Here is a 26,720-nt window from a genome sequence, read left to right as displayed (position 1 = left end):
GAGGATTGCACAAATAAGGAAAGAGAATTATCTTTACCAACCGCCTGTCGCCCAGAGACATGTTGCCCTACAGAAAAGGCCAGTACATCTTCAAACAGACAAAGCTTCAAATAACACAGCAATGATATGTAATTATCACCACGGTATTATTTTGATCAAAGAACTTGGTGTAACTGTCCATTCCTCTTTGAAACTAGGTTTCCAAAGCTAAAAATAAATCTGGGTCGAGCGATGCTGGTTTCACAGATTGACCATAATCCTTCACAAATTGAAGGCTGTGTTTCTAGCTTATATTCACAGGATGTCTTTGAGACAGGAGTAATTAATAGGTAGGCATTATCGAACACGACTCGATGAAAGATACACTTCATTCCTCGACCCACCGGACATTTGTCACTGAACTGGGTGACCATAGATGTAGTTATATCTGTATATTCAGGACAATTTTTCAAAAATGAAATCGAATGTCATGTGAAGTTTACTGAGAAACTCTGATCCTTCTTTTGCATTGGTATCTTTCTTTTGCATAGGTATCTTTCTTTTTCCTTTGCATTGGTATCTTTCTTTTGCATTGGTATCTTTCTTTTGCATTGGTATCTTTCTTTTTCCTTTGCATTGGTATCTTTCTTTTGCATTGATATCTTTCTTTTGCATTGGTATCTTTCTTTTGCATTGGTATCTTTCTTTTGCATTGATATCTTTCTTTTGCATTGGTATCTTACTTTTGCATTGGTATCTTTCTTATCTTTCTTTTGCATTGGTATCTTTCTTTTGCATTGGTATCTTTCTTTTGCATTGGTATCTTACTTTTGCATTGGTATCTTTCTTATCTTTCTTTTGCATTGGGATCTTTCTTTTGCATTGGTATCTTTCTTTTGCATTGATATCTTTCTTTTGCATTGGTATCTTACTTTTGCATTGGTATCTTTCTTATCTTTCTTTTGCATTGGTATCTTTCTTTCGCTTCGATATCTTTCTTTTGCATTGGGATCTTTCTTTCGCATCGGTATCTTTCTTTAGCATTGATATCTTTCTTTTGCATTGGGATCTTTCTTTTGCATTGATATCATTGATATCTTTCTTTTGCATTGGTATCTTTCTTTTGCACTGGGATCTTTCTTTTGCATTGATAACCTGTATGTGATATGTCGTGATAGGACTTTGTGATAGACCCGCGTCCCCCTGTGTGAAACCCTCCTTGCTGTCTGTGAAACTCTCCCTGCTGACCTTTTTCTACATGCATAAAATTCTCAGCCAACTTATTATTCGCAAAACATTACCCTCATATTCAATAGCGCCTCAGATAGTGCTTCCTTTTGTTATGTACAAAATATTCCATGCTCAGTATATGCACCATATCCAGGAGCCCGATCCACAAAACTGCCATGTGTACGCCTATGATAGGTCGTAACGTTGCGAACGCTTTGTGGATCTGGACCCAGTATTGTAAGGGCTTTGTTATACGCTTCAATGAAGCCCCTTGTCACCCACGCGTCATTAGCAGCCAACACGCCGTAACACCTTTGACAACGTAGATGCTTCATCTCAATATAATTGTGTACAGATGAAAAATATCAAACAGAACTGAGATGAAAAAGATAAACAAGGGGTTTAGTGGATATCTTTTGAACGATCGAAATTTCTTACATTGTTTTCGTTAATAACGACCAAGTTATTGACCACACCTGTCCAGTATTTCAAAGAGGAGATTTCGCTCTTCTGTTGAAGCGTTTCTACAAAAAGTGAGATCTAGATTTCGAAAATTTCTTTTTCGAGGATGCAATGTCGGTTTACACCTTCAAAAAAGGTCACGATTGCCCTTTAGATTCCAAACTAATTCCTGCCTCAGTTAATGTCTTCGAGAGAGTGAGCTTCGCTTTTAGCAATATTTAAGCAATATCACGGCGGGGTGACTCCAGAAATGGGCTGCACACATTGTACCGATGTGGGGAATCGAACCTGGGTCTTCAGCGCGACAAGAGAACACTTGAAATATTAAGCTACCCCACCGCCCCTAATGTTTTCGACAACGACTGAGAAAATCTGAGAAAACGACTTAAAGATGTTATTGCAAGTATAACAACGATAATTCTAAATCATTGTATTTAAGACGACTCTATGTTCCTGGCAACAAGACCGGTACATAGGAACGGATAAGTCTAGTACAGGAAACGGTCAAGCAAATTAATATTTCACAAGATAACATAGATTTGGCGTGGTCGGACACTGTCTTGTTATGGCAACCAACTGAGACGGCCCAGCATTTGTATTGATTTACCTTTACGATTTGAAGGACTGGAGGTAAATGCGATATTCATAATAATTTCTATTGTGGTTTCTGCAAGATAATGGTTCCGAACAAAGATGTGGCTGTGTTTCAAAAAGGACAATAGATAGATAAAGAATTAATGTTGACAGTTCATGGTCACAACAACGTGTATTTTGGTTGGGTATATTTTTTTACGGATGTGAGTATAACGATGATAATCAGAGAAACATGATCATGATACACCTGAAAATACAACCCATTACCATAGGTTTCTGAGAGCGCAAAATTAAAGAACATGCATTGACAAGTGCGAAAAGCAGTGACGCTTTATAATAATAACATATGAGAGAGAGAGAGAGAGAGAGAGAGAGAGAGAGAGATAGAGAGAGAGAGAGAGAGAATTGGAGACAGAAAGAGAGAGACTCAGAACTGTTAAAGTCAACGGCATTACAAAACACACATACACATACATACATACAAACACACATACATACATACATACATACATACATACATACATACATATACGTATTTATGCCCTAACCCTAAATATATCTCGTATAAAACTTCAGAAAGAGTCACATGTGAATATCTTAATTACAAATACCGATAACCAACTCAACGTGAAGGGTTGCCGTGGCTACTCTCCAATAATAACAAACCGTGTTTCATTTAATTCATGTATTTTGTAAGATCTTGCTTAATGTTTGTTGGGTTCGAGAGTTCACGATATTATGCGAGACCCTCCGCCGGATTCATTTCTTCTTGAAGGCAACTGTGTGAATGGACGTTAAACACTTTCCGCACGAAATTGTTTTTGCTTTGAGTTCATCATTACTTGCTGGAAGCACCTCAGAGGTGCAGGGAAAGCCATCATTCTCCCTTCTAACGGTTAATCAAATCACCGCCGCGTGCGTGTAAGTTTAGCAAAGTAATTGTGGGAGCTTTAAATTACAGTTATGACGTCACTCATTTGTTTCACCTGAAGATTATCTGAAACGAATGGCTATGCAAATTTTGAGCATAATTTCTAGACACGTGCGTTGTCAATATGAGTGCTACAAAACCTCACTAAACGAAGGTGCAGCTTTCCGGCAATATGTGAAGTCCGTGTCTGGTGTCCCCCTCCGTGATATTGCTAGAGTATTTCTAAAAGCAGCACAAAAAACCAACTCACTCAGCCAATACTGTTCACAGTGCGTTAAATACATGGTCACATTTCAATATTACATGATATCAATTTTGACTGAATCATATATCACCTTCACAATTCACAATTACACAAAACGTTAGGCTTCTCAGATTTCATGATCGTATTAATGTTTAAAATAATTTATTATATCTTCCTGTCAAACCCAACAGAAAGTTTATTCTTAATTTCTGATATGCATTTCTTCATTACGCGGGTAATGCTGTATTAAAGTGTAATTTACTGTAAAACAAATATGTAATTGTAAGGCATGGTTTCTGTTAAGAGTCAGCTGAAGGCAATGATATGGGCCTTTCTTTATTAAGATAATGTGGGGGTAAAGAGTAATCTTGAAGCGATAAGAACAGCATGGTGTAATCAGGAAAACATATAATTCTGAAGGTTTTCTAGACTATATCAGGGAGCAAGTGCATGCTTCCTTCTATCGTTGCACATTGTATCAAGACCAACGGCTGTGTGAAGTTTCATCCTGAATATCAAGACTAGCCCTATTTCAGAAGCTGGACCATTAATCCTGCTTGGTGAGTATCACTGACTTTATTGCTACTACCACTAATTTACTTTTTTCCCAATTGTAATTGTGGTGTCGGTCCGGGAAAGCGACTTATCGGTGAACAGTCTGTGACTCAAACATTTATTGTTATTTATTTATGAATTTTCTACCATGACATGGTATCAGGTGACGACTCACATTTCTTTGTTTTTCTTGTGCATTGAGAGTCCCGGGAACGCTATATTCAGTGTTCACTATAGATTGACTGTTTCCGCGAAAGCGACACCAAAACTGAGAAGGTTTGGTCCAGATTGCCATTCTATTAAGTACTATCCTTGTAATTAATCTGCAGAATTAAGTCGACACATAACAAGGTAACCTATGTTTGAATTGTTAAGTCGACACGTAACAAGGTAACCTATGTTGAATTGTTAAGTCGACACATAACAAGGTAACCTATGTTAGAATTGTTAAGTCGACACATAACAAGGTACATGATTAAAGCCTGTAAATGATAGTGTATTGAATTATTGATGCATCCTTGAACAGCAGCCGTTTAATGTATTGTAATCGTCCATAAATATTGCAGCTGGTGCGTTGATGAACACGTTGTGTGTGACATAGAATGATGGCCATTCGCCTCCATCGGCCCGATGGCGAGATCCCTCTCCATATACACCGACACAAAACATATACAAATCACTGGTCAATTTCCGATACGTGCGTGGGTCAGCGGAACTGACATGGCCTTTGTGAAGTGGACAGATGAGACATAGTCTGGATAATCGTTTTGGCCGGCCACTGGTGACTGTCAAGTTGGATTTGAGATGATAGATGTTTAGGTCAAGTCACTCGCTTCCTCCTAAAGGGACTGTTTCTGGGTTTGAGGTTTTCTTTGCTGGATGGTGTAAAAAGCGGTGCAATCAATCAATCCAAACAACCGGCATTTTGTTCATTAACTAAACAAAAATGTTGTTTTTTCACAAATCTATTATCGCTATAAAGTAAGGAACATTGAAAAAAAATAAATTCCGACCTGCATATACATGGTTCCCCAAAAGTGGTATATACTCGTACGTGTGCGTGTTTTCAAAAGCTTGAGAATCCTCAAAATCTATTTTAAAGGTTTTGAGACAACCCCTGGCTTCCTTGTAGCAAGTGCTTCATAGAAACGTCTGTCAGGTAACGGTCAAATCAAGAAATCAATTGTTCACAAGATAACATTGAACTGATGTGGATGGACAACGGCTTGTATTGGCAACACAAGGAGGCAGACTTACAGTTGTATCGATTTGTGCCTTTACGATCGGAATGATCAATGCGATATTTATATGAAAGGTTTGTCCAATGCAAAAAGACATTTTGACATGTGCATTCTACACGCACTATAAAAGGCATTAAACAAGGCATTCAACAAGGTTGCCGCACTCAGCAATATTCCAGCTAAATAGCGGCGTAAATAATCGAGTCTGAACCATACAATCCAGTGATGAACAGCCTGAGCATAGATCTACGCAATTACGATACGATGACATGTCAGCAAGCCTGACCATCCGATCCCGCAAGTCGTCTCTTACGACAAGCATGTGTTATTGAAGACCTATTCTAACCCGGATCTTCACGGGTCCAAGGCGATTGTGAAAGTGAGGGAGGGAGTGGGCATGGTTTTCCGGCACTTTTAGCAATATTCTAGCAATATCACGGCAGGGTAAACCAGAAATTGGCTTCAACCTAGGATAATCGGTTTCTGACACAGCAGCGCCTCAGACGAATGGCCCGTGGTAAATGTTTTAAATGATCAAAGAAAGCGGTACAAGTGTTAGGCTTACGTTTGATACAACGCTCCTTTGAAAAGTATTCCAGTTATATCACAGCGCGTCAGCTTAATGATGGAGGAAAGTCTTAAGTGTTGCTGGGATCAGATGTTGGCACTTTGGTGAAACCCACGAGGGCTGGTATGGGGCTCACAAACCTAGGGATATAATAAGGGTTAATTTGAGATTTAAACCCACGATCCAATGGTTCTGACACAGCGCTTTGTGGGGTCTCAGACGGGGAAATCTTGACCCCAGACGGACGAACACCACGGGACATATAGACACTTGCAGGACATGCTGACGCTTTTCTTTGCTGGATGATGTTAAAAGCGGCGCTATCACTCAATCCAAACAACCGGAATTTTGTTCATTGACTAAACAAAGATGGTGGTTTCTCACAAAACTCTTTTCGCTATAAAATTAGGAAAAATAATTTCAGAGTTGCAAATACATTGTTCCCCAAAGTTGTATATGCGTGTTTATTCTCAAAAGCTGGAGAATCCTCAAACTTTAGTTTTTAGGTTTTGAGACGACCCCTGGTTTCCTTATAGCAGGTAGTTCACAGAAACGTCTGACAGGTAACGGTCAAGTCAAGCAATCAATTGTTCACAAGATAACATTGAACTGATGTGGATGGACAATGGCTTACATTTTTCGCGAACACCTGGTGTCTTTACTGATTTTCAGTCGTCCATTCATATGAAATTCGAAGCTGTTTACCCGTACACCAGATGTAATCTATTTTAAAGATAGATAAGACTGGATATGTGTTCTGTTGTACTGGCAGTTGTTATATACGTAGATTCAGGAAGAAAACATATTATCATCATATTTGCGAATCACTAGGAAATAATACACCAACAACGAAATATCATAGCTAAATCAAATCGTCCACTGCGTCATCATCATGAAATCGATGGGATCCTTAACAGCATGTTTGTGATTGTTTGGTCCTTGACTGTTTTATCCATCAAGATATACAGGGTGATCTCGGGATGAACATTTCAGTGGGCCATTTCGAAAAGCTCAGAGGACCAAACCTCTGCCGGAACCTCTACAAGCTTCTCTATTACATACTGCACCCACATTCACATGACAATATTTGCAAATGAAAGTTACAAAATGCAGTTTACTGAACTTCACGATATATGTGGCATGACTATTCATATGTCCACTTAGTGTTTTTAGAGCACGAGGGAGTTGGACATTTGGCGATTATATTGACGCTATATACCAACAAGTCTGTAGAATGTCGTCATACCGTCTGCTGATTTTTTGTTTCCAGTTAACTTCAACTCCATCAAAAGGTTAATTGAAGACCATTATCTCCTTTATACATAATATGTTTTCTCAACAGCATTTTGTGGAACTCTTTAATCAGTGAATATGTTCGCATCTGTTCAGCGTTGATGTAATAGAGACGGTGATATTACCATCACGGCTGTTGATCACTAACAGTAGAATCTACATTTACCGTTCATAAATATCGATTACACTTCGTTGTGATACTGATAGTTCAAAATATCAACTGATCAACAAAGCTGGTATCGTAACTATCCTATTTCAAAGGCAACTGTAATCAAATATGGGCGACAAACAACATGGTCGTCCAAACTTTTGTTTGATACGAGTTCTTGTGGACATAAAGGTCACTAGTTTCATTTGATGTTAATGCAATGTTAGGAGTTTGATCACAGTACGAGAATTTGAGAACAAGGAGCGTAATTGCACTCAACTAGTTGCGTCCCTTAGCTATCAGGTTCCGCTGATAAGTGTTCAAATCAGATTCTTCCAGATTACGATGCTTTGTTTATTGTCCAGTTTGGTGCTTTGCCAAGCCAGTATCTAGTATGAAACTTCAGTCCCGAACCAGATTCTATTGCACGTAGCGCAAACTTGAAGTAAGAAAGTTATTAATTAATCAATTAAAATCTGTGTTCACACAGGTGGGTCCTTCCTCATTTCACAAAAACATACATATACACATGGAAATAAGTAGCGCAACTCTTACGTTTTAAACCCCGATATAGTCAATAATATTCAAACCATAATTATGTTTATTTGTACGATTATTTTTACCCTCTTGGGCGTGCAATACGTTGATTTTAGATATGTACATACTGTAATCAAATGCGAGCATCAAGGACAATACGTGCATCCGTCATTATGCAAAATCAAGATACTGTTCTGATATCTCGATAACTTTGAAAATCGATTGATTTCGTTGTTGATAAGCAATTATGGAGCTTTTTAAAAGATGGCAAGTTATTGGCATGGGGGATGCTGGCATGGCATTGAGGGCTATTGCAAGAGATGATGGTTGTCATCCATCGACTTTCATTTGAATTGGCCAGTAAACATCAGGTCGACCAACTTCAAAGGAGGGTACAGCCCTTCTCAGAATCACACATCTTGATCTGTTCATGTCAAGTGGCTTTTTATATATGTTACAAATGTTATATTTAGGATTATATCTCAGTAAAGTACACATTCCTATACTTTTGGGGTTGAGTCCCATCCGGGATTCGGACCAATACTCTCACAGTGAGGCACCTAATCGCCAGCACACAAAGTCAACCATGTAACCCACCGCTGCTTCCACAAGAAAGGAAGTGTGACAACTGGTAGTCTAGAATACGTACTTTGTGTACGCGTCCGACAAATGTTGCGTGGTTTCCAGAGTGGTTTCCACATCGTCGTTCGTCCACCAGGCCGGTCCGAAATCGCGTAAAATCAGCCCGATTTGGAGCCAGACGACTGACTGACTGAGTTTGGTTTTACGCCGCTTTTAGCAATATTCCAGCAATATCACTGCGGGGGACACCAGATATGGGCTTCACACATTGTACCCATGTGGGGATTCGAACCCGGGTCTTCGGCGTGACGAGCCAACGCTTTAACCACTAGGCTATCCCACCGCCCCATGGAGCCAGACGACCTATCAGACATCCCTTGTCATCCCCACAACACAAAGCAGCACGATGTTATTGGAATGACTGACCATAGTTACCAGCATCACCACATGAGTCAGTTTTAGGACTTGTTTGCTTCTCTGATTAAAATTCAGGTCTTCGATCCTTTTTTTGCGCTTCGATTTGCCGTTTAATTATGCCTTGACAGGGATTTTAACCAGATGGTAAGCTAAATTGTGGATCGGGTAGGTTGCCCTGCTATGGTTAATGGCAACATATTGATATTATGAAACGTATGGGATGTTGCAATACGTTTTTCCTTGTGTATATAAATTATATCATTATGATAATGGGGTGTTGCAATACTTTTTTCAATGTGTATATAAATTATATCATGATGATAATCGATCATGTATGGATAAAGCATGTCCCACTTTACCAGCAGGACTGCCACTGTGACAATTACCATAAAAAAGTAAGTGTTTCTGTTTTTCTATTTGCATCCCGCAGGGCGTTCCTCTCATGCTGACACGCCAAGCAGCCCTTTAGCTGCTAAATCAACGTTATCCACGTGTCATCTCTTAACAGCTGACAACACTGCTCACTGACATACGACGAACATGCGTGTATTGAATTACTGTAAACTCCCTACATAACGTACACGCTCATAGTGAGCGAGTTAAAATGTGACGTCATATCGTAATATTTCAGCCACATCGTGACGACAAATGTACTAAGAATAAATATATTTATACTTTTTAAAAACTTGTCAACAAAGGACAACATAACGACTAGATTATCACAAATTAATTAAAACTAGTTTGAGTTCAGTGTAAATTGGTAAATCATTTCAAAACAACACAATATAAAATCGGGCTATAGATCGCCAGCAACTGAAGGTAGATCACCATACTAGGGACAAACACGCTCATAACGGACTGGGGTTATGTCCCGGCCCTTTGCTGTATATTCTTCTCAAAATGCGTATAACGAACTACTAAAAACTACCAGACAAATGTGGTCGGTGGGGCAGCCTAGTGGTTAAAGGGTTTGCTCGTCACGCCGAAGACCCGGATTCCCCACATGGGTACAATGTGCTAAGCCTATTTCTGGTGTCCCCCGACGTGATATTGCTCGAATTTTTCAAAAAGCGTCGTAAAACAACATTCACTCACTCGTTCTAACCGTAGTTTACTGTATATATCACAGGATTTCTTGGAAACAGCAGTATTGATGGATTTCTTGACAACAGCAGTGTACCAGTGATGCTTTGAACTAATCATAAATTGACCGATCTGCAGATACATTGTACTCGATGGGTATTTTAAACCTCGAGAATTTATTGATCTGGTCGTCCTCCTTCAACCAGATCTGGTTGTCCTCCATTGCCTTGTGCGGCCTTCCATGTGTTCATCATCATCAACGCGTCTAACACACCATTGCCCAAAGCATTCAGACGGACACAATCATTCTATCACAATCAACCAATCAGCGTTACAAAAAGTTAAGTTTACTTTTAATCTGTTACATCTTTCAAAGCTGACATGCTATTCTTGGATGAAGTTTTTTGCGGAGTTAAGTCATATCGGTGCATTTCTGTAGCGAAATGCCATCAGTTGTTGAAGCTTCTACACAACAAAGACCGCTAAAACTCTTGCCCATCAGATTATATTGATGTAAAATCGATGTCACTTTATGAACAATCTTCGCTAAAAATCATTTTGGGGGCATAGGGGGTAGGACGTACATAGTAGCATCAACTCGGGGTCCAATGACTGAATTGATGTGATAGCATATGCTGAAAGCGAAATAGAAACGTGAAGGCACTATGCTGAATTGCGTCCCTCATCCGAACCAGGATCCGATGAATCTCAGATTTGTCCTATTGTGACTCTTGGTCTGATACGTAAGGTGGATATAAGAAAACCCAAGTCTCCGTTGGCAGCTTTTGTTTTAGACTCCCTAGGGAGTTGAGATTGATAACTGAAATGTATGGAGTACCTGATTACCTGGATATAAATATAACATGACCTGACATGATGCAATAGTACAAAATATAATATAATATAATATAATATAATATCACGTCATCGTATCCCAATCGCGTTGATCGATGCTCATGCTGTTGTTCACTGGATTGTCCCGACTCGATTATTTACAGACCGACGTCATATAGCTGGAATATTGCTGCGTATAATCTAAACTCACTCACTCACTAACTAACTCGCACCGCATACTCCAATATGACGACAACTTAAAAGCCACTACACTGGTAGTTGGGCGTTTAGTCTTCTAGTCCCGGTGATACTGGCTGGGATGTCTACTTGACTTGTCGAGGAGTACTTTAGCTTAAGATGAAGACGTCTCGTCGCACTGGTTGTAACAATAGATTCATCCCAGCGAACGCCAGGTCACAGCTGGAAATATTTTTTGCTTTCTCGCGACAAGGGTTGTGCATTAGGAAGTAAACACTCCACACTGCTTCAGAATCTGATCAGAACTCTAAAATACATATTTCACAATGAAATAGAGCGAATTGAATTGTATACAAAAACTATATTAGATTAGTTAAAGTTTCAGTTAGTAGTGTAATGTTTTGAATGCCTTCATTTCGCAGAACAAAGAGACGATAACATGATATCAATGGAAATTTTGCATGGATACTTAGTGGCGCTGTGTTTCAATAATTTAGCTTGTAAGTAACTTTTTACAGTGTCCAAGTTAAAGTTTTGAACATTTTTTATTCATAATGATAATCAAGAGAGTAAGACTAATGCTAAGACTCTGACTACATAATTAATTATTATGATATATATAATTGATAATTAATAAATAATTATAATTAAACAGTTAATACCTCTTTTTAAATTGAAAAGGATTCCGGTGAAATGGGAGAATGGACTTTATTTCTGGTTTTGCATTTTAGAACTGGCTGGGCCTCGGGGCTGTGAGATAGACTAGAATAAGTATAACGTTAACTTCTGTTACACGTAACAACTGCATTATTATCAAACATTAAATTGAATTACTGGTTAATTATGTGGCACTCTTTATGTTGTGATACGTTATTCAAGTGTCTTTTGATATCAAATATATCACCACGAGTTGATAAAGTTACTAATATTTTGACTTTTATCAACGAGTGTTGATATATTTGATATCAGAAGACACGAGGGTGAGATTCTATTATCATATTTTTTAGCTTTCATTGAAAAATGTACATCTCTGAACACAATACTGTCATTAGACTTGCAGTGCAGCGATGCCATAGCATTGTGACGTCATCAAGTTCATGACGTCATAGCATTGATCTCACACAAGCAATATCTCATGTGGCACAGTTTTGGATGATAAATTAATATATATGCTTTAATACCGGGAGATAGTTTGTTCCTTGTTTATCGCCGGCAATATTGAAGCTATGCGGCGGTCTGTACATAATGGAATCTGGACCAGACAATTCAGTGATTGACATCAGAAACATCGATCTGCGCAAATGAAATACGATGACATATGCCAACCAAGTCCAGACTTGGGTGTCCAGAATAACGACATGAGGTTAAGCGAGGTTGCATGTTATATAGGAAGTTGTTTAACTTCAGCATCGTGGACCACGTCATACCCAGAGAGTGTACTTGTCTCTGACGCTCGTCATTGAGGTTGTAAAATAAGCGCGTCTGAGCGGGGTATCGATGTTAATCCTGCGGCATAGTAGATCGGTGGTTTAGTATATGAAACCAAGAACACTCAGTGAGTGAGTGAGTGAGTTTAGTTTTACGCCGCTTTTAGCAATATTCCAGCAATGTCACGGCGGGGGACACCAGAAATAGATTTCACACATTGTACCCATGTGGGGAATCGAACCCAGGTCTTCGGCGTGAGGAGCGAGCGCTTTAACCACTAGGCTACCCCACCGCCCCACAAAAATAAGATCAATCCATACAGCACCCCCACCCCTACCCTCATCACACACTCGCAAGCACATACGTTATTTGATACTTATCTCTATTAAATGAGACAAAACATTGCATTTCAGCAAGATAGACACGTATCAAAAAGTATTCTTTTGAAACACTGAAACCCATTCGAAGGACATATACATGTATAGCTAAAAGCGTATAGTCATTATCCCCGGCCTATGCAATAAACTGTAGAAGTAGTCTTAAACACAAAGTGTATAGTCCAGACAGTGTCTGCGTTACAAAGGCAAGTTACATATGGCTAGGTAATTCAACAGATAAGAAATTTTCTTATCCCTTTCATCTCTTTAAAACACAACTTAGGATGCAGTCTTCCCAGGCAGATAAAAATCCAAAAACTGATTAATCTCACGGTTAAAATATTTACGGTTTGAAGAGAACCACAGCTGCCTTCAGGCTTGTGTTTAGGCAATCATATAGACGGTTAGCGAACGACTTTACCATAAGTAAGTGCATGCGTGGTATTTACATTCAGTACCATGTATAGCTGCATCACGATTGCACCCACACTACCACTCAAACGCACGAACGCACGAACGCACACCCACAATGTCTCACAACACACACACACACGCGCGCACACCGTTTCGTGTAGCAAAGACAATAGTGTTTCTGGAACCATGCCTCTTCGAAACACACACACACACACACACACACACACACACACACACACACACACACACACACACACACACACACACACACACACACACACAAACACACACACACACACACCAAGGGAACTCTCTGAGACGTTATAATCAACAGACACCAACCCAAAAGCTCGTTCAGCGGCGGATAGTGTCAAGATTGCTTTTGCTACAGGTACATTCATCATTGTGTTGATCGAGCTATATAATCCGTCGATTTTCCATAATGTTTTCATCATGAAACCTGACTGACAAATGAACCGGAATGAACCGATCAATATATCAAGACTATCAAGGGATTCACCCATACCGTACCATCGTCTGACCTTGTCACGGGAAGTCAAATGCTGGATGTGCCTTCGAGACATTTCTCAAGATTAATTGACCTGTTGTGGTCGTGATAACAGAAACTGAGGTCAAAGTTCTGATCAACAATGTGTGCCACGTGATTAGGATATATTTATTTCATGACTTGAATGCTTATAGATAATGTAGATCCTTCAAATGATCATTTTGACTGCATGTATACTCAACAAAAACCCGTTAAAGACACCCCCAATATTCAATATTTAAATATTATATGGATCATAATATAAACTATTAAATACTTTAATATTGAAAATTGGGGTTGTACTTACCTTTTGTGTTGAGTATATTTTCCAAAAATACTCGCCACATGCATCATTTCTGTTCATAACATTTATGTTCGATGTTTAACATAACGGTTAAAGCATGCATTTGGCAAACCCAAAAGGTCGATTCGATTCAGTGCCATGTGAGCAACCCAGTTCTGGTGTCCCCCGTCATGGTATTACTTGAATAAAAGCGACGAAAAAATACTCGCTCGCTCACTCACTCACACACTGTGAGATTAGTTGATATTAGTTGAACACTTTTGACACTATAGGGAGTGAGGGACAGGGAGTGTTGAGATAGAGAAATAGGGTAGAGGGGAGATATTGAGTGAGATGGAGAAAGAGGTGACACAAGATGAAATAGAGAAATGTGGATTATGAGAAAGAACGAGACGGTAATAATTCCAAGCCTTCGTCAGGTTCGTAAGCGAGTATGTTTAATTTGCGCTTATCTGTTGATATAAACTATTAAATTGTACAGTTCTGTTATTTCATTAAGGTGGTAAAGCATAATACTGTTAGCATGATAAGTAAGACGCCAAACAACACATACTCATGATTTAGCCAGAATTGTACAATCGACTGGTACGGATGTGGAAAGCGTTTTCTCGTTTCTTTTTCAAATGACGATTTCAGCAGCTGCAGTTGTGAAGTGACGAAATCCTTAAATGTCTTTATTTTCGATAATTGGAACAAATATAATTACTATTGGTCAAACGGTATCGTGGTATGGTTTCGTTGGTTTACATGTGTTTTCAAATCCGTTCGACACCATATAAATGCTTCGACAACTTTCGAGGCATAAGGTTTGTGGTATGATCCCCCGTCATACCAAAACCATACCATACCATATCATACCATACCATTCTCTCTCTCTCTCTCTCTCACACACACACACACACACACACACACACAAACAAGAAGAAAAACACACACCAAAAACACACTAAATGGACCCGTGAAAATCCGGGTTAGAATTTATCTTGAGGAACCAATGCTTGTAAAAGGCGACTAACGGGGTCGGGTGGTCAGGCCCGATGACACATGTCATCGTATCCCAAGTGAGTAGATCGATGCTCATGGTGTTGATCACTGTACATGTCTTGTCTGGTCCAGACTCGATTATGTACAGACCGCCGCCATATAGCTGGAATATTGGCCATTGAGTTAGAAAGCTTTAATGGAGTCAGTATACAATGTTTCAATGGGCATCCATTTCGAACACTAACATAGCGTTTGATAGCACTGCAAACACACACGCAAACACACATGTACACGCACAAGCACACACCCAAATAAACTTTCTCTATCTCTCTCATTCCTTTCTAACACACACATGCAGCTTCTTAACCGCACTACTCTTGAATCCGACGTTAAACCCAATCTCACCTCGCCTCGTCACCCAAGACGCTACAGAGATACTTCTGACAGCCACAAGTTTCCAAAAATAAATATCGGAACATTAACGTTCAGTTCTCACACAATAAGGCATATTCTTCGACTTTTGATCCAACCAAAATTGACATAAAGAACATATGCACGCCAGCAACTCCTTGTACCTCCTTTGAGAATCCTTCACAAGGAAACCTTCAAGAGATGACTAATGTTCGAACTGACATACACAATCCAGAGCTGAGCGCTACATCTCTCAGCACTAACAGAGTGTTGAAGCTATCTGCTCAAATTAATCTAAAACGTCACGAGGTGTAAACAAAGCTTCGGCTTGATTAACCGCCTTCAGCAGTCGATCATTGCTTCAGATAGTCGTCGAAAAACGCCCATAATATCAGCAATCAATGGACATTTTCCCTTTCATTTGATGTTCAGACAGACAGTGTTGACAAAGACAATTATCAGGTAGTGTTTAGGTCACATCGTGAGGAGAAAGTGAGAACTGTTGCTTGAGAGCTACTTCTGATAATTTTCTCTAAGTCACTTTTCCTTAATCTTACTTAACTACGTGTACTCTTCCCCTTTGATCCCAAAGGGTCTTGCGCGGTCATAATTTCGTTTCGAATTGTCTTCAGATCAGGTTAATTTCGTCTGAGCAGCCCCGTAAACAAACCTGGTAAATTTTACCTGTTAAAAAATAAACAGCTACTGTAAAAACTTCATTCGAGGATTAGGTGGGTGTGAAAGTGTCTTAGATTCCTCTTCGCGAACACCAAGTGTGATCACTGACTTTTACCGATCCATTCATGATGTAAGTTTCACCTAAATTTGGCCTTTTACTCCTCCGAACATCAAGACATTCCTCGCGTTGACGTGTTATGTTTATATCTTTAAACAACTTAATATTATCCGCTTAGCTATTTTAGGATGTCATTATACCAGCTCATATCAGTGAGACACCTTTGAACCATTGGGCCCCGTTTCACAAAGCGATCGACTGTCGTACCTCCTATACGCAGACTTACGAGAGTCGTAGCGCTACGATCGCTTTGTGAAAGGGGCCCTGGTTTATTTAGTTCAGCTGTTCACACTGCATGACGGACACCCATAATAATAATAATAATGACAGTTCAGATTTCCACAAAAAAACATCAAAAATAATTATTTCCGAGGCAATATAGACGCATAAGAAAAGTCCGGAAGCACATTTCCCCTCAAATCCGAGCCCTGTCACATTTTCTCTTTCTGAGTAGATATATTCCTTTTTGTTAATCGATCTCCACGGGACAGATGCAACTGTACGAAGTCAAGATGGCTTAGTTTTTACCTAAGAATCTATAAAGTTGTGCATGTGCCTGGAGACGGAAGGTTCGGGGTTCGATCCCCTGACCGCGTCATTAACAAACTACGTAAGTCATGGTAATGACAAATTATGCTTTTTCGCTCAATGGTAAAAAACGACACAGCATTTCAGAGCGCGTTAATGGTAGAAAATGTTTAACCGTAGCGTTGCTGCCGCGTTTTAGTTGAGTTGAACGCTTTCGGGTTGTGTTTGTGAGAGCGATAGAAATCGACAATATCTGGAATTGCATTGGAAAAAACAGTTACATAAATCGACATCTGATGAATTTTTTAAAGTATTATGTAATAGTGCTACAATGTGACAAGGAAACTGTACACTTTCAACGTGAATGCTTATCTAGACTTGCCTCTTTAAAGAACAAATAAACTTTGGGGTATTTTTTACTCTTTTAACTATTACATTTGAAAGATTTGTCGTTAGTCTTATGCGGAACACCAAATTCATTCTTAAAAACTGGTGGTTAATTAATACAGAGCGATTAAAAGTTGCCAAAAAGTCGCCTGCTTCACTCTCGCCCGCCAACGAAACCACAGACTGGTTACGTAACTCTGTCGCCAGAGCACTGCAGTGACGTCATATGAGGAAGGATTTTCAGTTATTTATAGTTGTACATAAAGTGTGTAGGAGGCTCGTCATTTTGATGATTTCTCGACATCAACGAAGACATGCCGAATCTTTGCGTTGTCGTCAATTGCTCCGAGGGGTCGGGCGATGGTGTCACCATGCACAGATTTCCACAGGACCCCGCAATTCGTGCTAAATGGGTTATGTTTGTGAGTGCGAAGCGAGTGTTGTGGAAGCCTGAAACGATATCTTACTTGTGTTCAGATCGCTTCACGGAAGTTAAAGAATCAAAACTCCTTACAAGTTGTAGTAAAATAAGTATATGATTGATGACCAAAAAGATTTTCCATAACACAACTTGTAACATAACGATTCTTCCTCGGAAGCGAGGTTGTAGTCGAAGTAACAATAATACTGTAAGTAGTATTATATTGACACCCACCTCGTTTCCACGAGAGAAATTGTTATGTTATAAGGTATGTCATGCAAAATCCTATTGGCCATCAATCAAATACATATTTTACTACCAGTAGAAAGTAGTTTTGATTTTGTGACTCGGTGAAAACAAACCTAAATAGCAGTTATCCTCAGACTGGCGGATGTTCACGACAGGGCGCCACTATTTTTTAAAATCGTAAAGTCACGGGCTAAAGTCTGTTAGAATTAATGAGATTATGGTTTGTTTAAATCAAGTTAAATAAATAAAGCCAATGAATTTATTTATATCATTGAATTTTCTGACCCTTTTGACAGCAATGTGATTGGCAAGATTCAGGAAAAGCATGATAAATATGCGGACCTCGCCTTTGAAAGGTCTCGCTTGCATCCCAAGTACACTGTCGTCAGACTCCCCATTGTTCTCGGTGCCCTTTTTTGGTGCCTCCTGATCCCTTGGCGCAGATCACGAGAGTGCCCGGGTTCTCCACTGGGAGCACAGCCCTTCTGACACTCTGGGTAATGCAGAAGGCTGCAGTGTTGGGGAGCCTTCATATTCTCCGGAAAGTTCTTGGTGGGTTCGACTAGGCAGTGTTTCCTGGGAGAAGTCCCATTCGCTGTCTGGGCTGCGTAGAGGGGGCAAGGGCCCTGAGCTGATGATGAGCCTTACCAGCCTGACTGTGCCAGGATCACCCGAACCCTCTCTGCTGCATTTTCATCTTTAATCTGTAAAACATTATATTAATAATAAGGGCCTGACGATGTACGCCTCTCCGTGGTGGGCCTAGATAGGGCTGACCCTCCGAAGCTGGTTTTTCACTGGGTTACAGACAGCCAAGAGGAAAGTTTTGATTCACTTCCGCAGCCCAGTCAGCCTTCCTCCGGTAATGAGACAAACCATACTGGAGATGGGACTTGCCCCAGGGGAAGGCACAGCACCCGATCAAGACTATCTTGGTCAAACCACCTGGAGATGGGACTTGCCCCAGGGGAAGGCACAGCACCCGATCAAGACTATCTTGGTCAAACCATCTCAAATCCACACTACTTGAGTGTGCGAAAGCGACAGGATGGCCTGCAAATCCACGAATAAACGGCAAGTCGCTTAAGCTGCATTGGGACAATGCCATGCCAATGTATGCTTTCCTGACGGAGCAAAATCTCCGAGATCAATTCCGGCGGCTTAAAAATCTCTTGCCCCGTGAGCCAGTTCAACCCATAACTGGTGCCCGTCAGGAACCTTTGCATGAGCAGAATGCTCAAGTGGCACCAGATCCAAAACTTATGATGGACGTCCGTGTTCACCTCTCTCCTCTTCCTAGTGCAAACTCTTCCGGCACAGAGCCAATTGGCCCCGACATTTCGGACCCTCACTCTTTCTCTTCCTCTTCCTCAGTTGCAGATCTTTCAGAAAATCCTGTGTATATTTTGTTTCATTCTATTTATGATGAGATATCTGATTTACCTTTAGAAAAACGGAGGCCAATTAAACAAACTACTGAATCTTTTCCCAAAAACGAAATAAATTCATTAAATGACATTATTTCTATGAAACTTTCTGCGGACTGTTCGTTACATAAAGTAAATTGTTGTGTCTGTGCTGCCGTTCGAACCTTGGAGGAACTTCACACAGTTTCCAAAGAAAACACATCCAATCCTAAGAACAATACAGCAAACAAAAACCGGTTTCAGGTGAAATTATCAGAAACAAGAAATACATTTCCTGGATAGAGCTTTGCCTGAAGCGCTTTAACGTTATAATAGTTCAGGGCGAAAGTGTGCTTTATTACACTATACATGGTGGTAGAGCGAACTGTATTTCTTAAATATTACACAAGTGTAATACCGCTGTAATGGTTACAGTTATGACGTCACAATGCAAATGCCTCTGTGGCAATGGTATTGGACCTTGCTTGACTCGCGGAAAATTGACATGAGAGTCATCACACTGTAGACAGTTTCTGTCAATTTATTTTGGAGAGTAATAAACAGAATACTAAACTCGCTTCCGTGAAATGTCATTTTTATTAAACTCGTTAAAGATTTAGCATCAAACTCGCTTTCGCTCGTTTGATACCAAATCATTTACTCGTTTAATAAAAATGGTACTACACGGAGGGTCGTTTAATATCCTCTATATATCAATCAGTGGATGGTAAGCCCCAGTCTGGACTATTTCCAGGCCACCTTCATGTAGCTGAAATATTGGCTCCTGATGGTGTAGTTTGATAACATCAACCTCTTGCGTCTGAAGTTATTTCACGAGAGGAAATATTAACTCTTTGACCTTCTGGTTACATGAAAACATCAACATTTTGCGGTACATGTACAGCTCTAAGAGAAACAAACATATTGCGTCTGAAGGTATGGCTGCAGTCGTCAGTTGGTCTGGTTAAATGAAGACATTAACTCTTTGCACTTGATGGTACATAATTATATGAAAGTAGGAACTCTCTGCATTGATGGCATAGTTTATGACAACATCAACATTATGCATCTAAAGGTACACAAACAGCAATATGCGTATAACCTTTTGGCGTCTGATGGTCTGGGTATATGAAGTCATGAGCTCTCTGCGTGACGTAGAGTTGATGACAACACTATGCATCTGAATGTACTGTATATCGACTTGTAATATCGGTCTGGTAATATGAAAACATAAACTCTTTGCACTTTATGGTATATGGTTATTAGTTATATGAAAACACCTACACTTTGCGTCTGATGATCTGGGGCTCCTTTCACGAAGCAACCTTTACTAAGGTTAACCTTAACTCCAATTCTTTAACATTGCACTTAGGTTACCTTAGTGACTTACGATCACCTTAGGTCTTTGTGAAAGGAGGCCCTGGTTAATAAGGAAATTATCTTTCTGCAATTGATGGTACCGTTGTTTGACAATATTGGCTTATGAGCCTGAAAGTATACGTGTGGTTATATATCAACTCTTGATGACATAGTTGTGTGACATCTAAAGGTATGTGATATATATGCCCTTTGCGTCTGAAGGTACGGCTTTGTGATATACATATTTATCTTACCTAACACATAAATGTCGTTTTCTGATTGGCTGAGCACTCTTCTATTATTTTCAATGTACCACGCTTACAAGCGAATAACATTTTCCATGTTCCCCGCTGGGAATGCAGAACTGTGGGAATTCATTTGGTACCTCGTGTTAGTAATTCTTTATCTCGAATAATTGAGTCACGTATGATGTACGGAAATTACCGATGTTTTGCGAATGCAAATCGATGGAAGGGAGATAACGGTTTTGGCTAATTGCCTAACTCAGCTACTCCTTATTTTGATCCGATACCCGTGCTTCAAACAATTCAAAATTAACGTTAAGGTGTTCGGTAAGATAAATAGGTTGTTCAATGGTGCCTCGGGGCCCATGGGTTGATGTACCCTCTATGTTCGTGCCCCGAAGGGCTCAGGAACATAAACAAACATAGAGGGAACATCAACCCATGTCCCCCTCGTGACCAGTGAACAACTCATAATATATACTCTTTGCGCCTGAAGGTCTGGATATAACAGAAGATAAACTGTTTGTTCTTCGAGGTGTCATTATATAAGAAATATAAGCAGAGGAAGCGGAATGCCACATCTGAGTGAGACCTTGCCAAAACTGTGAAATGTTGCACAACCAAATGCCAGCATAGCTGCACGGGGGTTCTTCTGTTTTCCTGTCGAATCTCGGGAGACAAATAAAAGTATTGACATACCGAGGGCGGCAAGTGTAGTCTGATATGAGCGAGAAAAAAGTCGTGAAAGTAAGTTACCACAGCAACAACTGCGTCGATATTTTACATGTCTGAATGTGCGAGCCTTGGGACTGATATAAGAAAACAGAAGAAAATAGAAACCACGATCAGCAACACTTCAGGTATCCATATTATGTCGCACACAAGACGTGATGCATCCAGGCTGATTCACGTCACGTCACGTCACGTCACGTCACGTCACTCACTCACTCACTCACTCACTGGGGCGGTGGGGTATATGGTTAAAGCGTCCGTTCGTCACGCTGAAGACCCGGGTTCGATTCCTTACATGGGTACAATGTGTGAAGCCCATTTCAGGTGTCCCCGCCGTGATATTGCTGGAATATTGTTGAAAGCGGCGTAAAACCTTAATCACTGACTCGCATCACTCGCGTCACATGTACCGCCTTCATGGTTTAGCGTTTTGAGGTGTATTATATATTTACCGCAATAATCTTCGGCGCGACCTTAAACCTCAATTCTTTTTAAGGTGAATAATTGACTATACTTTCCGTGTGTTTATGACACATCCACCTATTGTGCATTACATATTGATTACTATAATCTTTGACGCGACGTTAAACACAAACTATTTAAGGTGAACAATTGACTTGCCTTTGCGTGTGTTAATGACACATACACTTCGTTTGCATTACATATTGACTAGTATAATCTTCGACGCCATGGCCACGTTAAATACCAACTTTTGAAGGTGAACACCTTACTTTCCTTTGCATGTGTTTGTGAAGGATACGCCTACCTTTGGAGGAAAACATGGGTTCATGTTTATTCATTTTGATTTCGAGGTTTAACATAGAAAATAGCTGGAAGCGTACACTGCTTTCTCGTGATTATGTAACCGAGTGTTTCGCCGTTTGTAGTTATCAAAACGTTATCCTTGAACTTTACTGCATTTAAATGTTCTTATCTTCAAAGGACAATATGTGTAAGACCTAACTGTTAAGGCTTCGTGTGATGTTGGCAACTGGAGCATTTTATCGATTTTATCTACATCCATGTCCTTACTTGAATAATCTGAATCCGATTTCATCCGATTTCAATTAATTCTACTCAGGGGAAATTCACAGCATCATGCTTGGAAAATTGCAGGGTTATTGGAAACAATAAACGAACTTGTTCCCGCCGTCGAATAGCTGCCACACAGCCTTTAGCAATATCCACTTATTTACTCATCTCCTCTGACGTTTCAAGCGGGCGAGCATGTTTCTAACAAACCCTTCTGATATGTTACAGCATGCTGTTTATTAGTTTAGTCAGACATAGTGCGAGCTTTACTGACCCGAGATAAGGGGATTATACACTGCTGGGAGGCAGTACGTTTACCGGGAGGAAGAGTGTGGTGGTAAGGCTTTGGGATGGTTAGTAGTGTGAACAATTGACTTGCATTTGCATGTGTTTGTGACAAGTGTCCCAACTTTGCGAACACTTGGTTTTGTTTCTGGTTGATAAAAGCATGTCCAATATACAGCTGGAATCGTACAATGGACTCTGCTTTTGGTGCTAATTTCTGATTTGCACTCCACCTGGTGTCTTTTGGAATTCATTTTTGCGAACATCTGGTGTCATGATTGATTTTCAGTGTTCCAAATAAATAATTTGCATGTCCATTTGCCCTTTATACCAAATGGACCCTAGGATAGTCAAGACTGGATATTCCTTTGCGCTGATGATCTATATATACATTATGATTACTGTCACTGAAATATAGTTTGTCAGATTTTGACGCTCAGAACAATAAGAACTGTGGCCCCCATTCGGTTAGCCTTGCTCCAAGGCTGTACTGAATGCTGAGCCCATGGATGTATAGAAATTCTATCCTTTAAAGAGGCAAGTCTAGATAAGCGGACCACTTAGTCTAGCCTTGCCCCAAGGCTGTACTGAATGCTGAGCCCATGGATGTATAGTAATTCTATCCTTCGAAGAGGCAAGTCTAGATAAGTGGACAGTACAAGACCCCATTATCATTTATACTATAAATTTTCACCTTAGAGACTTGTGCAAGTCTAACATTCGGTATGTCGGATATGTTATGTTAACAAAGGCACCGACGTGGTACTGATAAAGTTAAGACGGGGGAATGAATCAGCTATGGGATACATCTCTGCAAATCCATTTGTAACCTTTCAGACAGCTTTATCATGCGAACACCGCACTGAAGGGTGGTAGTGAACATGGTAGAACGGAGATGTTATAACTTATACAATTGAAGGTTCATGAACTATTTTATTTATTTTGTTCGTTTTTTGTTTAACCCCGCATTCAGCAACACTTCAGGCAGGGGCGGATACAGCCTTTTGAGAAAGGAGGGGTGCGCAGTTCAGAAGGGGGTGGGTGGGGGGATGGACTCCACAGTTCATTTTCACCCATCCTCTCGAGAGTTTTCAAAGGTCATTCAATAAACTTTCAGGACAAAGGGGGGTGGGCTGGGGTGTGCACCCCTGTACACACACATACACCCCACCCCATCTGGGATCCGCCTATGTTTTTCCAGGTAATTAACGACGGTCTGCAAATAGTCGAGCCTGGACCAGATCACCCAGTGATTGACATCATGCGTATCAACGTACGCAGTTCGCATACTATATATCGGCATGACCATCCGATCCGGTTAGTCGCCTCTTATGACAAGCGTGGGTTTCTTCAGATTATTTCTAACCCGGATTTTCACTGGACTCATGAATTTATACTTATAATACTATAGTTATACTGTAAATAAACTGATATAATACCAACATGGGTTATTGAAAGCTTGACGGACAGATTGTGGAAATGACCTGAAGCCTTCACACAGTGACAAGTCTTGTGTATAAAGCACTGGGCTGTCAGGAAGTTAAAGCCGGGGTTCGATCTAGATAGCATGGCTTCACCCATCATAAAGCAATAATTGAAACATATCATGATGGGAACAAAATATAATGTGCTTTTCACGCAACGTATTCATAGGGGATCGAACCTAGATGCTTGGCGTGACGAGCTTTGCTTGAACCTATGAGCCACCCCGCTGACTTTTTGTGTGTAGTTTAAGAGCGATATGACTGCAGTCTGAACACAATCGTGTCTCGATCAGATGATCGACATCATGAGCATTAATGACAATGGGTAGGATGACAAGCACCAATCAAGCCACGGACCCTGACCAACTGATTCATACAGTCGCCTCTTGTGAAAAGCATGGGTTTGCTGGGGCCTGTTTATCAAACCGATACCTCCAACGTGTCCTATCGCTGGGAGAAATCGGCAGACTATTGTGCAGACATAATGCGATGATTTCGTCAGCAGCAAACGTGACACGTTATATTTCAAACCGATCCAAACCATCGTGTCAATGATGAAAATAATACTTACTTCATAAACGTGATGACCCCGACCTTCGAAATATCTCCCTTGAGGCCTGTCCACGACTCCTTAAGAATTTCCTTATGATCCTCACTAAGCTGAAAATCAGACTCGTCTTGGATAGAGTTCTCCAACAAGTCACTGTTGTTCATCGGCCTTTTGGAACGATGGGTGCCATTTTGTTTGACGTTGCTAGCGCCCATGGCTTCTAAAGGTGGGTCGGCGAGCCGCTTTAATCACCGAAATCGATTCGAAACTGTCACCTCAGTCAAAAGCTCAGTTCATCTAAATATAGTTCACTTCCTTACGTTGTCATTAGTGTGTTTCACTTGGTAATAAATGAATCCCTGCGTAAGGTCCGAGTTGTATTAACGCTGAAGAAGAATCAGTGTTAAAACAAATATCCTTTGAGAGGCGTGACCAGTTGAATATTTCAGAGAGTAAAGTTAGTTTCACGTTGCATACTGGTTGGTTATTCACTCGCTTTCTTCCGATGTGATTGAATAACATTAAGAAATATATCAATAAGCTTCACCTAAACGTCCCGTGTCAGTTTTTTTAGTACATAAGCAAAAATGTAATCTTATACTGAAAAGTGATTGCAAAATTTGCAACAGTTTCCTCGTTGAATTATTTGTTCTAATACTTGCATTAGTTTACACACTTGTGACGAGTGTCTTGGAACAATAGGAAAAACACCTACAGATAACTGAGTCTTCCTCTGTAAAACAGCCAGGCACTTTAAAAAACACACCGACCTTTAGAAATACTCAATATTCACAAATAATATCCAATATCGGCCGAGTAGTTGCGCAAGTTGGTTATTCTGAATCAGTTTGTATCCGGCAGATATATTCCACAAGGCGCATTAGAACATTCCTTATCAACGAAGCACGTGGAAACAGCAGCATCAGCAGCTGTTGATGTCGCGGTACGAATATGAGCAGCTGTATGTAAGTGGCATCGAGTTGATATGGAAACAGTGCAGCGTTTGTGACAGCAGCATCGGCGTATGGTATAAACAACACCTTCTCCGCATCTGTGGTCAGTGGGATGGGTCCAGATCAATGTGATCGACCTTCGATCTGAACTGTAGATCCAATCAATCAAATATTTATCTGTTACTGATATACGTGATACATTTTATCACCAAGTGACCTCAGTTTTTGCGGAAGTCACACATATATATCCTGTTTCATTCGTGGTTTCGATCCACACTTATTAAATAATCCTCCTGTTTTTAAACTTCAAACTCTTCTGGATTTTACATTAACACCGAAGCGGTAATTATCCCGAATTAAGAAACTACATGGAACTCCCGCGAAGCTTCTGTGCACACAGCGTCGTCATTGATGCAGCACGTGTTTACTGGCGGAGCACACGCGTTCACACTCCTCAACGCAGTATACAGCACTTCACCTCCACCACGTGCTCAGGCTACGGGAACACTGACTGTTTGTAAGCGCCACGAAAGGATGCTAAATGAAAGCCTGCCTCTGTAGCCAAACGTAACGCTATGTTATATTGATCTAGGGTTGGCCACCGGCTAGGGTGAAGTAGACGGCTACTGTGGATATGACTACAGTATGATGATTATGAAAATGTCAGGTTGACGCTTGCGCTGTATAACAACTAACAAGACCTGACGACGTGATGTCATGCAACATATGCACAGCTGGTGCACGTTGGCGCCGGGATGTGTAAAGTGGGAGTTTATGTAGCTGTGCTTCATATAGGGCTGATATTTTGAATTTCAACTTTTGTCAATATTTGCCTCAAAACCATTTCCATAATAATCCGAGGTCCCCGTTGCATGGAAGTCAATCACTGGATTGTCTGGTGAATGAATTTAGTTTTATGCCGCTTTTAACAA

General features: G+C 40.4%; 1 protein-coding gene across 1 annotated transcript in view; it reads right to left on the bottom strand.

Annotated features, from left to right (window-relative positions):
* The window catches only part of LOC124265868 (neuroglobin-like), a 35,990-nt gene extending 9,547 nt beyond the window's left edge, over positions 1-26,443 (bottom strand). The window contains exon 1 of the mRNA XM_046700720.1: positions 24,857-26,443. Within this exon, the coding sequence (XP_046556676.1) occupies positions 24,857-25,050 (194 nt within the window). The 5' untranslated portion in view covers positions 25,051-26,443. The remainder of the gene's footprint in view (positions 1-24,856) is intronic.
* Between the last annotated feature and the right edge of the window lie 277 nt (positions 26,444-26,720).

Source organism: Haliotis rubra, unplaced genomic scaffold, assembly GCF_003918875.1.
Source record: "Haliotis rubra isolate DU_JTF1 unplaced genomic scaffold, ASM391887v1 Scf122, whole genome shotgun sequence".
Classification (NCBI taxonomy): domain Eukaryota; kingdom Metazoa; phylum Mollusca; class Gastropoda; order Lepetellida; family Haliotidae; genus Haliotis; species Haliotis rubra.
Note: the sequence above shows the minus strand (reverse complement) of the source record. Positions and strands in the feature narration are given on the sequence as shown.